This window comes from Myotis davidii, unplaced genomic scaffold, assembly GCF_000327345.1.
Source record: "Myotis davidii unplaced genomic scaffold, ASM32734v1 scaffold83, whole genome shotgun sequence".
NCBI classification, from domain to species: domain Eukaryota; kingdom Metazoa; phylum Chordata; class Mammalia; order Chiroptera; family Vespertilionidae; genus Myotis; species Myotis davidii.
The window spans coordinates 132113-147103 of NW_006294121.1; the positions used below are offsets into that span (position 1 = coordinate 132113).

General features: G+C 42.9%; 1 protein-coding gene across 1 annotated transcript in view; it reads left to right on the forward strand.

The window, feature by feature from the left end:
- Window positions 1-14991, forward strand: part of SMARCA2 (SWI/SNF related, matrix associated, actin dependent regulator of chromatin, subfamily a, member 2) — a 185147-nt gene that overhangs the window by 63902 nt on the left and 106254 nt on the right. The window contains exons 17-21 of the mRNA XM_015566893.1: window positions 754-820; window positions 1475-1585; window positions 4473-4715; window positions 6729-6842; window positions 14682-14789. Of these exons, the coding sequence (XP_015422379.1) occupies window positions 754-820; window positions 1475-1585; window positions 4473-4715; window positions 6729-6842; window positions 14682-14789 (643 nt within the window). The remainder of the gene's footprint in view (window positions 1-753; window positions 821-1474; window positions 1586-4472; window positions 4716-6728; window positions 6843-14681; window positions 14790-14991) is intronic.

Below are 14991 nucleotides of genomic sequence, written 5' to 3' on the forward strand. Positions count from 1 at the left end.
ATAAAACAAAAAAAATATGATAAAAAAATATGGTTTATAGGAAGACGAGTTACAAACTGTTTTCATAACCAGCATCAAAAATACTATATAGAACCAAAATAAAAAAATTAGTCTGAAAAAGAAACGTTTATAACAAAAAAATTATTGGGGAAGGGGTTAATATGGATGATCTGAATCCATAGTATTTAGATATTCTTTGCATTTTACCTACATTTTGAATATGTGTTTTGCTTCTTTTCTATATTTTACACGTTCTGACTTGTATATTATGGTCACGCTTTCAGGGATTAAAAACAGGGGCGGGGGCCATTCACTGTTTCTTCCCCGCTTCCTCTTGACAGATGTATTTAATATGTTCACATGCTTTTGTCATTTCTTTTTTCCTGACTCAACTTTTCTCTGAACGTGTGTGGCTGTTTCTAAAGACTCACCGAATCGCTTCGGCAGTTGCTATTTTTCAATACCATATTAAAATTTAGGGTGTTTTTTTTTTCTTTTTCTATTTTTTGCCCTCTATAATTATGCATTCTTTATTTTTGTTTCTTATGAGATTTATTTTTATGTGCCCACAACATACCTGTCATGCTTTGTGGCAGCTCATTTCTAACTTATCTCTTATTTTCACACCTTTAAAAAAATATGTCGTCAAGATATTCAAGGTGAAGCCTGAAAATAAATAAGAACATCTATTTAACCACCGACTTTTATACAAATGTCTATTTTTCTTTCTTCTATTTATTTTTTGTTCTACAGGACTCTGTCTAACTGGACATATGAATTTGACAAATGGGCTCCTTCTGTGGTGAAAATTTCTTACAAGGTTTGGAATGCCGTGTTTATATATAAATGTGCAAAAGCAAAAAATAGACCCCATTTTCTTTACTCCATATGCACATCTGTGCACTGTATTTGGTTGTAAAGTTTTGTCATGTACATCATGTACTAAACAGTGAGAGTTAATCATCCCAAGAAGATGACTGTAATAAACCATAATTACTTTCAGATAGTGAAATGCAGAAGAAAATTGTTAATTATCATATTGCGAGGTTTCTGATGAGAGTAATACAAATGACAAATACCGTGCATTCCCTGTGCTGCCGACGGGCTCACTGTGCCTGCAGAAAGTTCAGCAATTCCCTGGGTGCTCAGGCCGCCTGCGACAGGCTCCCGTAGAAAAGGAGCCTTTCATTGGAGCAGCGGGTTCTCCACTACCCGGCGGTCACTGTAATTTCCTTTTCTCTCTTCCCCTGCCGTTTTCAGTGGGAAAGCCTCTCTCTAAGAGACTGGAAAGTGTCCAGACCTGGGCGATTTCACTGAGCACTTTCTTGGTGGATAATGTGTCTGTATATAATAATGCATATATGTGCAGTCGTTAGTCACGGGCCCGGGCTCCATTAAGCTCTGAATAGTGAGAAACAGCACACATGTGCTTCCACTGGGTAATAGATACGTGTTTTTCTCCCTTTCTATTCAGGGCACCCCTGCCATGCGTCGCTCCCTTGTCCCCCAGCTACGGAGTGGCAAATTCAACGTCCTCTTGACAACTTACGAGTACATTATAAAAGACAAGCACATTCTTGCAAAGGTATGTTTAAAAAAATTCTTCTATTGCTAAATGATGGACCATTGCACTGGAGTGTAAAGTATTTCCCAGATTATACTCACTAGGATAATTTGATTGTTAAATGGCATTTCTCTCTTTTTTTAGAGTCAGATATATTTTGGTTATGGGTTTTAATTGTATGCATACTATTTGTGTGTGTGTGTGTGTGCGCGCGCACGCACGCACGCACGCTCGTGTGCACCATCTGTCCTGGGGCTCTTACTTATCCTCCCATAGATAGTCAGTTTACATCTCTTTAAAAGTTCGCTTGGGCTCCTTCTGCAGTTCTCTCTCCAGCAGCTCCTGTGGAAGGAATCGTTGTTTCTGCTGCCCTGGGTTATTGTCAGTAGCGTAGCTTCAGTCCTCTTGGACCTTTGTCTCTCCAAAGACGAGTAGCATCTCTCCACATGGTCTTGTCCCTGTGAACATTTCTCCGAGCTGTGGCTTTCCTGCTGTCCCTGTTTTAGGTTAGTTTCCTTAAAAAAACATGGGCCATTATTGTTTGAATTACTCTGGGCTGTTTCTGTGACCATTTGGAGCTGGGAAAGAGAGGTTTTCTACCTGCAACCTACATGCCTCCTAATTTGTATGTCCTAAGTTGTCCTTTAGCCATAAAATGTCATTTTTCCCCATTAATATCATCTTGCCTCCTAATATGTTCATGCAGAATGATGGAAGTAGTTTCTTTCATGGAGCAAATATGAAGACTTAATTTTTTTTAATTTTTTTTTTTTTTAGTAATTTCTTTTGCCCTGTGGTGTTTTGAATGCACTATCATCTGAAACCAAGTTATAGTCCAAATTAGACAGAATCCCCATTTCTGGGGTGTGTTCTGTCTCTGCACTAACCCTTTGCTCTGGGAACTGACGTTCCCTTGATGGCATCACAGGAAGTAGCATACAGGAAGTGTATTCCCGGGGGTGGTCTAATCATTGCGAGGGCACTGGCAGCAGTGCGCGTTCCGACTCCTCGTATTCGGAGACGCATTTGGTGGTGTCAGAAATGATGTGTTTTCACTATTACGATGGGAATGTGTTTATACATTTGTGATCCTTGAAAACAAATTCAGACCGTGTTTTCTGCATAGGCATTTCAAAATTCTTTGGAGACGCCTGTTAGTGAGATGTATCGCTTTTATTTGTTACTGGAGAAATGGAGCTACAGAACGGGGCAGCAATTTTTTTCCGAGTGGAAGGCCTAATTAGGAGTAGCCCAATAGCAAAACCTACGGCCTCTGCTTCCTTGTTTACTATTTCATAAGCCAAATTGGGCAGGAAAGCAGACGTAGAATATTTACTTAAATACATGTTATCTGAGGGCCTCTTTTCACACTATTGGTAAGTTTGGGACGGCCGCAGTACAACTTTGATTATTCTTAAACACTTTTCTTAGAGGTGGTAGAGGCAGAAAAATACACAAAATCTCTGGCTGTTTCCTTTTACCTGAACATCCCTGCCTGACTGATGCTTTTATATGCTTTCCCCTGATTTCCCTGGTGCTTCTGCGGAGGAAGGCGAGGCCTGTGGGGAGTGCGGTGCTGTCTCCCTCCTCTCTCCAGGAGCGTAGCGGCAGGATCCAGGGACATCTGAGCACCAGATGCTTTCCTTGGCCATCGCCCCTGCTCTGTAGGGAATGGATAGGCTTCGTGGAACATTCCTCATTGTTCTCACTTTAAGAAATGGAGACGAGTGACCTTGAAGAGGGCTCAAGTGTAAAATAGGAGAGAGGAAAGGGGCTTTCGTAGACGTAGGGAGGAGGATTGCATCAGACGGTCATCCTTTACTTCTGAAGGGATAGTCGTGTGGGGGGGAGTGTGTTATGTTTAATTCTGAAGGCTTGGCGTACAGAGAGGAATGACATTTAGCATTGTCCTCTCTGCCGGTGAGAATATCGTAAAGCAGGGACTAGAGCTGGTGGATAGGTGCTTGGCAGGTAAGGAATACTATTATGTGTGAGAGTCCAGGTTGCCAGATCTTCCTTTTTTCTTTTTTCTTTTTTAAAGGAAAAGCTAGATGTCTAGATTTTAATGTGAGATATACCAACTTTTAAATGTTAGCAGCTAATTGAAATTAAAATAAATAACACTGATCCAAGCCCTAAAGGTAGTATAGTCAGCCCACGTAATAGGAAAGAAGGCAGAAGCCAGAGGCTGTCAGCTACAGGTAATGCTGGAAGGACCCGTCATTAACTGCTGCCTCAGTGGAGAGCTGTATTCTGTACCTGCTGGGTGCGGAGGGGGCATGATCGTTAGGCCTGGGACAGCGTCAGGGTACAGCATTAGCAGCGCTACAGGATGGGGAGACTCAGGGGCTACCCCTGGCTTAACCATTGCATTCTGGACCAGGCTTCCTTCCTGGTTAAAGGGTGGCTTGGAATTACACGGCCTCTAAGGAACCTAATTGCTTTAGCTTCCCGTTGTTACATGACGTATTATCCAACCTGTCAGGTATGGGATAGAGACTGTTGAGGTTCTTTTATCCTAAGGAGAACCCCACCATCTGTTTCACCAGGTATGGGTTCTTTGGTTTTCCACTTCACCTCTTTTTTGTTGTTATTAATCTTCACCCGAAGATATTTTTTCCATTGATTTTTTTTTTTAAGAGAGAGTGGAAGGGAGTGGGAGAGACAGAGAGAGAAACATCGATGTGAGACACATCGATTAGTTGCCTACCGCATGTGCCGGGCCGGGAACTGAGTCTGTAACCAAGGTACGTGCCCTCCACTGGAATCGAACCCAGGACCCTGCAGTCCCTGAGCTGACGCTCAATCCACTGAGCCAAACCAGCTAGGGCTCCATTTCACCTCTTGCCTCCTGGAAATCGTCATCTTTTCCCTTGCTCACCACATGTCGGCCCATCTGACGTTACAGATCCGGTGGAAGTACATGATCGTGGACGAGGGCCACCGGATGAAGAACCACCACTGCAAGCTGACTCAGGTCCTCAACACGCACTATGTGGCCCCCAGGAGGATCCTGCTGACCGGGACCCCGCTGCAGAACAAGCTCCCGGAGCTCTGGGCGCTCCTCAACTTCCTCCTCCCCACCATTTTCAAGAGCTGCAGCACCTTCGAACAGTGGTTCAATGCTCCGTTTGCCATGACTGGAGAAAGGGTACTGGTCTAGCTTGTGTTTTTTTCACTACTTGACAATGAAATGAAAGGATCTAGAGCTGAGAACATCAGAGCGACAGGAAACCCTCAGGGTGGTTTACAATGTCGCCCACATTCCGAAGCTAGCCCGAGGGACACATGTTCTCAATCCCGGGTGTGTCCGCTCTGAAGAAAGCGGATCTAGTGAGGTGTGGGTGTCCCGACTCCAGCCAGGCCGCCAGAGGACACTCCTGACGGTGGGATGCTGACCTGCTGTGGGCCAGGGGGGCCCATGGAGGGACAGTTACTGCCTCAGTTTAACCAGGTCAATTCAACAGCTGAACATATACCTTAAGACATGTACAACCTTGTTATAAACATGGGCTTCCCTTTAAACTGTTTCCTCATCAAGAGTGTGTGTGTAAAACTGAAGTTGGACACTAATTTTCTGTACACGTTTTTCCAGAGTTCAGTGTGAGCCTCAGTTTTGTGTCTACATAAATAATCCTCAAGTCTGGAGCAGCCATTTCTAAATTTCTTACCTCCATTTCTTCCACTATCTATCTTCTCTTGGAGCTCCTTGATGAAAGGAGGGCCCGAGCCATTGTAAAAAAAGAAATGGGCACATGACCTTTTGGTTAGTGATTTCTTAACTATAGGAATGGGCACATGTCCTTTGGTTAGTGATTTCTTAACTATAGGCATGCAAAGCCAGAAAGAATGCTCTAGGGCAGTGATGGCGAACCTATGACACGCGAACTCATTTTTTGGTTGATTTTTCTTTGTTAAATGGCATTTAAATATATAAAATAAATATCAAAAATATAAATCTTTGTTTTACTATGGTTGCAAATATCAAAAAATTTCTATATGTGACACGGCACCAGAGTTAAGTTAGGGTTTTTCAAAATGCTGACACACCGAGCTCAAAAGGATCACCATCACTGCTCTAGGGAAACTTAGGTTGGAACTCTTTAGCCCTTTAGTTGTGTGGTACGTTTTCTTTTTGTCAGTAAGTGATTGACTCGCCCATTTGTATAGAGTCAATCAACTCTGCCCCCTAGAGGTGATAGAGGAGGGTGAAAGAGAAAGCAGAGGTTTTATAAGTGTAACTGTAACTCCAATAAGATCAGGGCAGAAGAAAGGAAGAGCAAGGTAGCATGGCTCAGAAACCGGCCAACATAAACTGGATCTACTCTTGTTTTCATCTTTGTCTACAAGCCTATTCCTTTGGCATGTTCCTGCCTCTAGACACAGTTAAGAGCCTAACCTAATGCCTCCACTTTAAGTAAGAACACATTAACTGTTGTTGTCACTCTACTCGTGTTCTTTTATTTTTCTTTAATAATCTTTTTTAAAAATTGATTTGAGAGAGAGAGAAGGGGGGAAGAGAGAAACAGTTGTTCCACTTATTAAGCACTCATTTGTTGATCCTTGTATGTGCCCTGACTGGAAATCAAGTCCACAACCTTGGTATATTGGGACAACGTTCTAACCAACTGAGCTACCCAGTCAGGGCTACTCGTGTTTTATGTGAGTCTTCTTCCCCCGACCCCCAGTGTGGGTTGTTTTTTTAATCTTCACCCAAGGATATGTTTTCATTGATTTTAGAGAGAGAGTAAGGGGGAGAGAAAGAGAGAAACATCAATGTGAGAGAGAAACATCTATCGGTTGCCTCCCCTATGCACCCCAACCTGGGATTGAACCCATAACCTGGTATGAGCTCACATAGGATGATGCTCCAACTGGCCAGGGCTTCAATCAGTCTTTATTGCCAGTTATGTCCCATAAAATTCTGAGCCTTTTCCACAAACCCATCCGTAAGACAAACACCCATTTAGAGGCTATTTTATTTCCAGCTGGTAGGCAGGAGGGGAGAGGATTCTGAGGTGTATGTGACCAGTTATATACCTGGCCTTAACACATATAAACATTAAAACATATACTGAAATGAATAATAAATGTAACATAAAGTGTTATTACATGAAACATCCTTTAAAGAAAATCGAAGTCATCTACGGTTCTCTTCTTGTAGGTGGACTTGAATGAAGAAGAAACTATATTGATCATCCGGCGTCTACATAAGGTCTTGCGACCATTTTTACTGAGGAGACTGAAGAAGGAAGTGGAATCCCAGCTTCCAGAAAAGGTATGTTGCAAAATGCACAAGTTATGGTTTCTTCCCCTGCCGATATGGTTGACATACCTGCACCTGGAATCTGTGTTTCTAAAACAGCAAGTTTGTCTTTTGGAAATCTCTTGAAGTGCTAATTTATTCGATAGAAGCTAGGGGGTTTAGTATAGAGAAGGCAAATTTCGGCATTTTCAGCCCAGTGTCCAAAATCTTTGGGCAGATTTTATAAAATTACCAAATTCATTGAGCTTTACCAAAGTCATTACACTTTAACTTACAGCCACTTTGCATACATTAATTAACTTAACATTGCATTTTACTTTAGATTTTTTTTTAAAGTTAACTAACCTCATTTGAGTTTATTCTTACAGATGCCATAAAAGTGTTCTGTTTGTAAACCAAATAAGGATTTGAGTTTGGAACTTCAATCATTATCAGAGGGCCTAGTAAATATTGGCCAAGTTTCCCAGAAATTTATTTAATACTAGAGGCCCGGTGCACGAGTTTGTGCACTTGGGGGTGGGGGGGGAGGCATGTCCCTCAGCCCGGCCTGCTCCCTCTCCCAATCCAAGACCCCCCTGGGGATGTCCAACTGCTGGTTTAGGCCTAATCACTGCGGGGATCGGGCCTAAACTGGTAGTCAGACACCCCCCAAGGGATGTAGCAGTGCGCCAAGCAGTAGGCAGCCAGGGAGGAGCCAGAAGAGTAATGGCTAACCTTTTGAGCTCGGCGTGTCAGCATTTTGAAAAACCCTAACTTAACTCTGGTGCCATGTCACATATAGAAATTTTTTGATATTTGCAACCATAGTAAAACAAAGGCTTATATTTTTGATATTTATTTTATATATTTAAATGCCATTTAACAAAGAAAAAATCAACCAAAAAAATGAGTTCACGTGTCACCTCTGACACGCATGTCATAGGTTCACCATCATTGAGCCAGAACCAGGGCCAGGTGCCACAGTGCTCGCACTCATCCCGGCCTGCTAAGCCTGCTGTCGTCATTCGCCATGGAGTCAGGAGAGGCTCCTGCTGCAGCTGCACTTGCCAGCCATGAGCCCGGCTTCTAGCTGAGCGGCTCTCCCCCTGTGGGAGTGCACTGACCACCAGGGGGCAGCTCCTGCTTTGAGCATCTGCGCCCTGGTGGTCAACGTGCATCATAGCAACTGGTCTTTCTGGTCATTCCGGTCATTCTGTCTTGAGGGTCGCTTAAGCTTTTATATATATGGATTTGATGCTTGTGATGTCACCATTCTAACAGGTGAAAAATAGAATTTCTACAAATTACAGAACCTTCATTTAATTATTCTTGGGCACAGTTTCTGTCTCACACCACAAACATGAAGTTCCTGAGAACATTTTGAGCAAGTATTTTTCAGATTACTTTGTGGACACTGAGTTTTCAGTGCTTTAGAATGTCCTTTGACTTGGCTCTGCACTTTTAGGTTGGATTTAGGTATTAGTTTAATATGTTTCTGATCATAGTTTGGAACCACACACATTTGAGTTCTAAATTTTATTCTCTTAAAGCAAAATTATTTGGCATTGTATACTATTATTTCTAGCATGAGATATTTTGATCTGAGCTTTCTCTTTAGGTGAGCCAAGTTTGAAATGTGTTATTTTGCACATTGTGTTTTTCTGTGTAATGACTCTATTTTTTGGACAGATTGTTTCATCCTGTTCATTTTTAAGTGGGAGCTGGAAAATAACATATGAAGTTGATCGGTTTGCTGAGAGAGAATTTTGTTCTCTATTCTTTAACAATTGAGAAAAATTAGAATTAAAGATGGTTTTTATAGCAGGCTTACTCCAGGAGTAGCCCAAACATTTAAGTGTTTTATTGTGCTAGTAAATGCATTATGGGCACTAAATGCTGTATCGATATTTACTTAACTTCTGTGGTCTCAGCATCTTTGGGTAACCCCTTTTCTGTTTCATATGGAGCTTAGCTACTGAATAGTTAAACTGGGGAATGGATACAGTGGCCATGTGGCTGCCTGGAGCTACCTCCCAGCATACTGTTACTGAGATCCTGCAAGTCATAGTGGTGGAATGTTACGGATTTTAATTTGTCCCATGCTTTCTTTTGTTTCTTTAGAAGAGCTGTAAAATAAAAGGTGACTAGCTAAAGTCCTCTATTTATTCATTCCATAAAATTTCTTAATCTTGTTGACTTATTTACTTACAAGACTGGCTAAATAGACATAGATTTTTTTAAAATGCATTACAAGTTAAAACTATGCCCTGTCTTAAGAAAATCCTGTATAATAAAAGCCTCTGTGGTCATGACGCCCTCATGCCCGTAACGAGTGATCACCAGGAGGCTACGTGCGCAGCCGGCACACACAGGTGGGTGGGGCTCCATGCGCGGCGAGGCACACATAGGTGGGCAGGGGCTTGATGCTGCGTGCATAGCGCGAAGGTGGGTTCCGCGGCTCCGCCCTACCTCTTTGGGGCAATCCATTGAGGAGCCCTGGATGGGTGGATGGGGCCTTCCTCTTTGGGGCGATCGATTGCGGAGCTCCCACACTGTAAGAGGGCACAGGCCAGGCTGGGGGACCACCCCCCACCCCCGAGTGCACGAATTTCGTGCACTGGGCCTCTAGTCCATTATATAAAAATCCAAACTTTTGCAACCTAAAGATTGTGGGGTGGTCATTTATTTCACAAAGGAATTCTTTACTATTTATTTTACTGTTCTTTCCATAAGAGTGCTTCTTGAGTCTGAATATACTTTTTAAAAAATTAGTATTAGAGTTTCGACAGTATGTCTCCTATATAAAGTACACATGTGCTCTTTAATAGCCGGAGCATGACCTCTGAGGTATGTTAAATACCCTGTATGTGATAGATTGTCTATGGATAAGCTCCCTTTTCCTGGAGGTAACTTGGAAGTGTGGAAAGCATGGGTTCTGCCATCAGAGTGGACAGGGTCCCCACCACATTCTCTGTCTCTTACTGTGTGAACTTGGGCAAGTCAAGTTAACCCAATGGGTGTCAAGGTTCTCATAAGTGAGCTATAAAATAAATGATACCTGCTTCATAGAACTGTTGAGAGGACTAAGATGGATGTACTACTACTACTACCGTGCCTGGCACGTGGGCAGCACTCAACTAGGGACAGCTACTCATGTTGCTGCTTCTATTATTAATGGAGGCCTCTAGGCCTCACTGTTCTCTCATTCTCGCACTTCCTGTGGCCCTCCCACATCGCTGTCCCCATAGTCCTTTCAAGGCAAGTTGTGGGGCCTAACCACTGTGTGTAGCTATGTGGCCTTATTGATGCCTTGTGGCCAGTGGTTATTCTGTTTTTTCTGTCTCGTGAGGACTTTTTTATCAGGGAAAAATTGGTCATTTAAGTATTATCCTTGGGGATAAGTTTTCTTCTACCTTCTCCTGCCTATAGCCACAAACAACATGAATGTCCTTCTCAGCCTGTGTAAGGACTCAGGAAGGAATTATGGCTATGGCAGGATAAGGCTGACTATAAATACTTCCACAGCAATAATTCTCAAATGTTTTCGTGAAAAGGAATCAATTAAGGAAGTGTTTTTTATTTTACGTATAATAAAATTTACTCTTTTGGGCACATAGTTCTAGAAGTTTTGAAAACTGCATAGTGATATTTCCCACGCCTACCTTCACAATACAGAGCAATTCTATTTCCTAGTACCCCCTCCCCGCCCCCGCCACAAATTCCTTAGTGCTGCCACATTTTAGCCAGAGCCTCTCTCCACTCTTAGTCTCATGCAACCACTAATGTGCTCATCCCACAGCTCTGCCTTTTCCAGAATGTCGTCTGAGTGGACTCAGACAGTGTGTGTCATCAGACCTTCTGCATCTGCTTTCTTTCACTCAGCATCGTGTGTTTGAGATGCATCCAAGTTGTTGCAAGTATCCATAGTTGGGTCATTTTTATTGCTGAGTAGTATTCTATTATGTGGATGCACCATACTTGATGAGGGATAAATCTGCTATAAACATTTTGTACAGGTATTTGTGTGAACACAGCTTTTCATTTCACTTGAGCAGATAATTAGGAGTGGGGCTGCTCGGCCATATGGTCAATGCACATGTAACTTTATAAATTTCCACACACTGCTCCAAACTGTCTGAACCATTTTGTAGTCCCACCAGCAATGTGTAAGCATTCCAGTTCCTTCCCTTTCTCATCAGTACTCATTGGGAAGTGTCAGTTTTTTAAATGTTTTTTAGCCATTTCAATAGGTGTGTAACTTTAATTTGCCTTTCTCTACCATCCAGTGATGGTAGGCATCTTTTCACGGGCTTAATCAGCCCCTGTATGTCTTCTTTGATGAAATGGTGCTCAAATCTTTTGCTTGTTTTTAATTTTTATTGCATTGTTTCTTTTTTTATTTTAAAAATATATTTTATTGATTTTTTACAGAGAAGTGAGAGGGACTAGAGAGTTAGAAACATCGATGAGAGAGAAACATCGATCAGCTGCCTCCTGCACATCCCCCACTGGGGATGTGCCCGCAACCAAGGTACATGCCCTGGACCGGAGTCGACCCTGGGACCCTTCAGTCCACAAGCCAACGCTCTATCAACTGAGCCAAACTAGTCAGGGCTGGATTGTTTCTTATTGTTGAGTTTTGTGATAGAAAAACTTAAAAACACACAATGTCAACCCTTTACGGTAATTCTGTTTAGTGTAGCTAGAGTAACCTTGGGAATATATTTCCTCAGATGAAACTAAAGCAGGCATTGGAAGGCCACAGTATGATAAATGCAGTTCTCCTTCATACAAAATTTAGTTTTAATGAATATTTAATAAAAATTAGTTTAAATCAATGGCTATTGAATAATTTTATGAGTCTAATGAAATACCTCATGAGCAAGGGAATAGACCGTCCAATACGGTAGGCATCTTTTCACAGATTTAAGCAGCCCCTCCCGCAAACCACCACCTACTGCTAGTATAAAACCCATCCCTCACACAATGGGGATTCCTAGGCTGGGTGTTAGGGGAGGTCTTCGGGGTGGATCAATAGAATATTCATCAGCTTTATGCTGATATACCAAAATGAGATTTATTCTCTTATTAAGGTGTGGTTGGCAAATGGCATTTAATTGGATTTCTATTATCTGTCTCCCTAAGTACGGTGATTTAAACTATTTACCCTCTAATTGGGGAGAAGTGCAAATCATTTACTCTTTTATTTTTAATTTATCTTTATTGTTGAAAATATTACAGATGTTCCCTCTGTTTCCCCATTGACCCGCCCCAGGCCTCACCACACTATTGTCTGTGTCTATGGGTTATGCATATAAATTCTTTGGTTAATCTCTTCCTACCCACCTACCCATCCCCACTTTAAGTGTCCTTGGTTTGGGAAGATAGGATTTACCAGGTGGACACAAACTGCTGGTTAACTGTCTCAGTTTCCCTATTCCACTTGCCTGGAATTTTCCTAGCTTCTTACTATTCCGTAACAACTATAGGTAAAATATAGTTGCAAAGCTTATGACGATGATTGTGACCATGTTTATCAAAGCAGTTTCTGGTATCCTCTAAGGACACGAAGGAAGAAGGTCAGAGTCCTCGGATGGGCTCCCCTCTCTGTTGACGCGACCCCTGTGGGATGTCCGAGTCCCCGTCTGCATGGTATCATCATGCCTCCTGTCCCCAAGCCCCTCACCTGCAGCACCTGGCAGCAGCTCACTGGTGGGGAGGGGGTTGAGGGTTCTGTACCCATGAGCCCTAATGCCCTTAAACACGAGCCTCGGCGTCTCTTCCAGCAGTGAGGCCCCGGGGAAGGTGAACGTCAGGGCAGAACTCACAAGCCGGAACCTCTGCTTGGTCACCTTTAACACAGAGTTTAATAGAGTGGACTGTTCCCAGTCCTAACTGCACCATTAATTAGCTGTATCATTTTGACTCAGTCTGTTCAACTTTTCGATGCTCTGGTTCCTTATCTATAAAATGTGGACACTGGCCCAGCTGGCATGGCTCAGTGGTCGAGTGTCCACCTAGGAACCAGTTCGATTCCCAGTCAGGGCACATGCCCAGATTGCAGACTGGATCCCCAGTGTGGGGCGTGCAGGAGACAGCCAGTCAGTGATTCTCTCTCATCACTGATGTTCTATCTCCCTCTCCCTTCCTCTCTGAAATCAATAAAAATATATTTTTAAAAAATAAGATAAAATGTGGACACTGAATATAAGTCTCTTAAAGCTCTTTGTAGAGAAATGAAAGAAGGCAGATAAATGCACGTGTGCATGGGGCCTGGTCCCTAAGAGCTCAATAATATTAACCCTGATGTCATTTTTATCTTTATACTCCTCTGAAGTTGTTTAACATTTTTCTTCACCATGATCAGATGTCATTGAGAGTTAATAGCTCCTGAAGAAGTGGAAGTACTTTAAAAATATGACACGATCAGGCGTGTAACACACAGAACCTATATTGCCTGCATCCTTATTTATTAAACTTGGAGATGTTTTTGTCCCAGCCTGGCCAAGAAGGTCATTAAAAACTAAAACAAGTCGATGGTAGGTTACTTGCCCTTCTGAACTTTTCTGCTAAGAGCCAGCCTTTCTCTAGTTTGATTTGGTGCATCAAAATGATTGGCAAAAGGCCATGAATAGTGGTTCCATTGAGCCTGACAGGTTTCTTCTAAAGCAACAATTGAATGAATAGTCAACTTCTCTTCATCTGTGACCTCCTCGCTCTGGCCCTCAGAGCTGGGAATAACCTGATCGTTTTTCATCAGTTTATTAAACATTAGGCAGCTTGCTGATTTACCTTTAATCACATTCTGCAGATTTCTAGGCATTAATCTGTTGTTTATTATGAAAACCGCACGTTTGTATTCTGGGGATTGTTTTAATAAGGTGAAACAATAAGAGGAGAGCATCCGGCGGATTTTATGCAGCAGGAGCGTGCTAGAAGGGATGCAGGTGTGTGCGGAGCTTTCTCTCGCTGCTGCAGATGGGCTTTTTGCAGCATTTCAGGTGGAAGCACAGGGGGTCTTGCCTTCTTTAGGTGGTCGTTGAACCCAGCTATGGATTAGGCCTTCTCCACCTGCTGTCCTCACTGGGGAGTGTCCTCTCAAAGCAGGTATATGAAAGTCAACCTAGGACTGTTACAAGTCTCATTTTAGGACTAGTATTGGGAGTAACCACATATCACCATTTGAAAACAAAAATGTTTCACAAAGAAAATCATAGGATATTGGCCATTCACTGTTTTTCCTAAACCTGTCCTGTTCCTGTAAAAAGGGGAGATAGTTGGGAGGCAGAAGAAATACTGAAAATATACTCTATATTCAGTATCTTTGAATTTGAACAGTTTACAAGCCATTCTCTCAAATTTGGAGCAAGTCATGAAAATTCCTAAAAGCATAGCCCTAGCCACAGTTACATATGACCTCTGGAAGGTCCCTCCACCATACCATGCCTTTAGCAACGAAGGCCATGGTCTGTTCCACCCCCCACCCCACCCCTTCCCAGGAATCCAAGTGGGGAAGCAGATACCTTCAGGCTCCTGGAATGCCACCAGCAGCTGTGTCTCAGCTATCTCTCTCTCTCTTTTTTTTTTTAATTAAAAATATTGTGTTATTGATTTCAGAGAGGAAGGGAGAGGGAGAGAGAGAGAAAAACATCAATGATGAGAGAGAATCATTGATCAGCTGCCTCCTGCACACCCCACATTGGGGATGGAGCCTGCAACCCAAGTATATTCCCTGACTGGGAATCGAACTGTGACCTCCCGGTTCATAGGTCGATGCTCAACCACTGAACCATGCTGGCCAGGCTCAACAGTCTCTTTAGAGCAGCACCTTCTCCCTCCTGCTCTCAACCACTTGCTGCTCTTTTCCCCCAGGTTGAATATGTGATCAAGTGTGACATGTCAGCTCTGCAGAAGATCCTGTATCGCCACATGCAAGCCAAAGGGATCCTCCTCACAGATGGTTCTGAGAAAGATAAGAAGGTGCGTGGCGGAAGGGGACGCAACGCAGGGTGCGCACGTCTCCTGGTGACCGGAACGTCCGATACCTGCGGGAAGCATCCTGCTCACGCAGATTTGTTAACGCATGTTACTGGGTCTCTTTTGCAGCTGTTGTAGCTGCCAAAGGACATCTCTTACCCTCTTCAGGGTAAACTACACTGTGGCAGGAAGAAAGGAGTAGGTC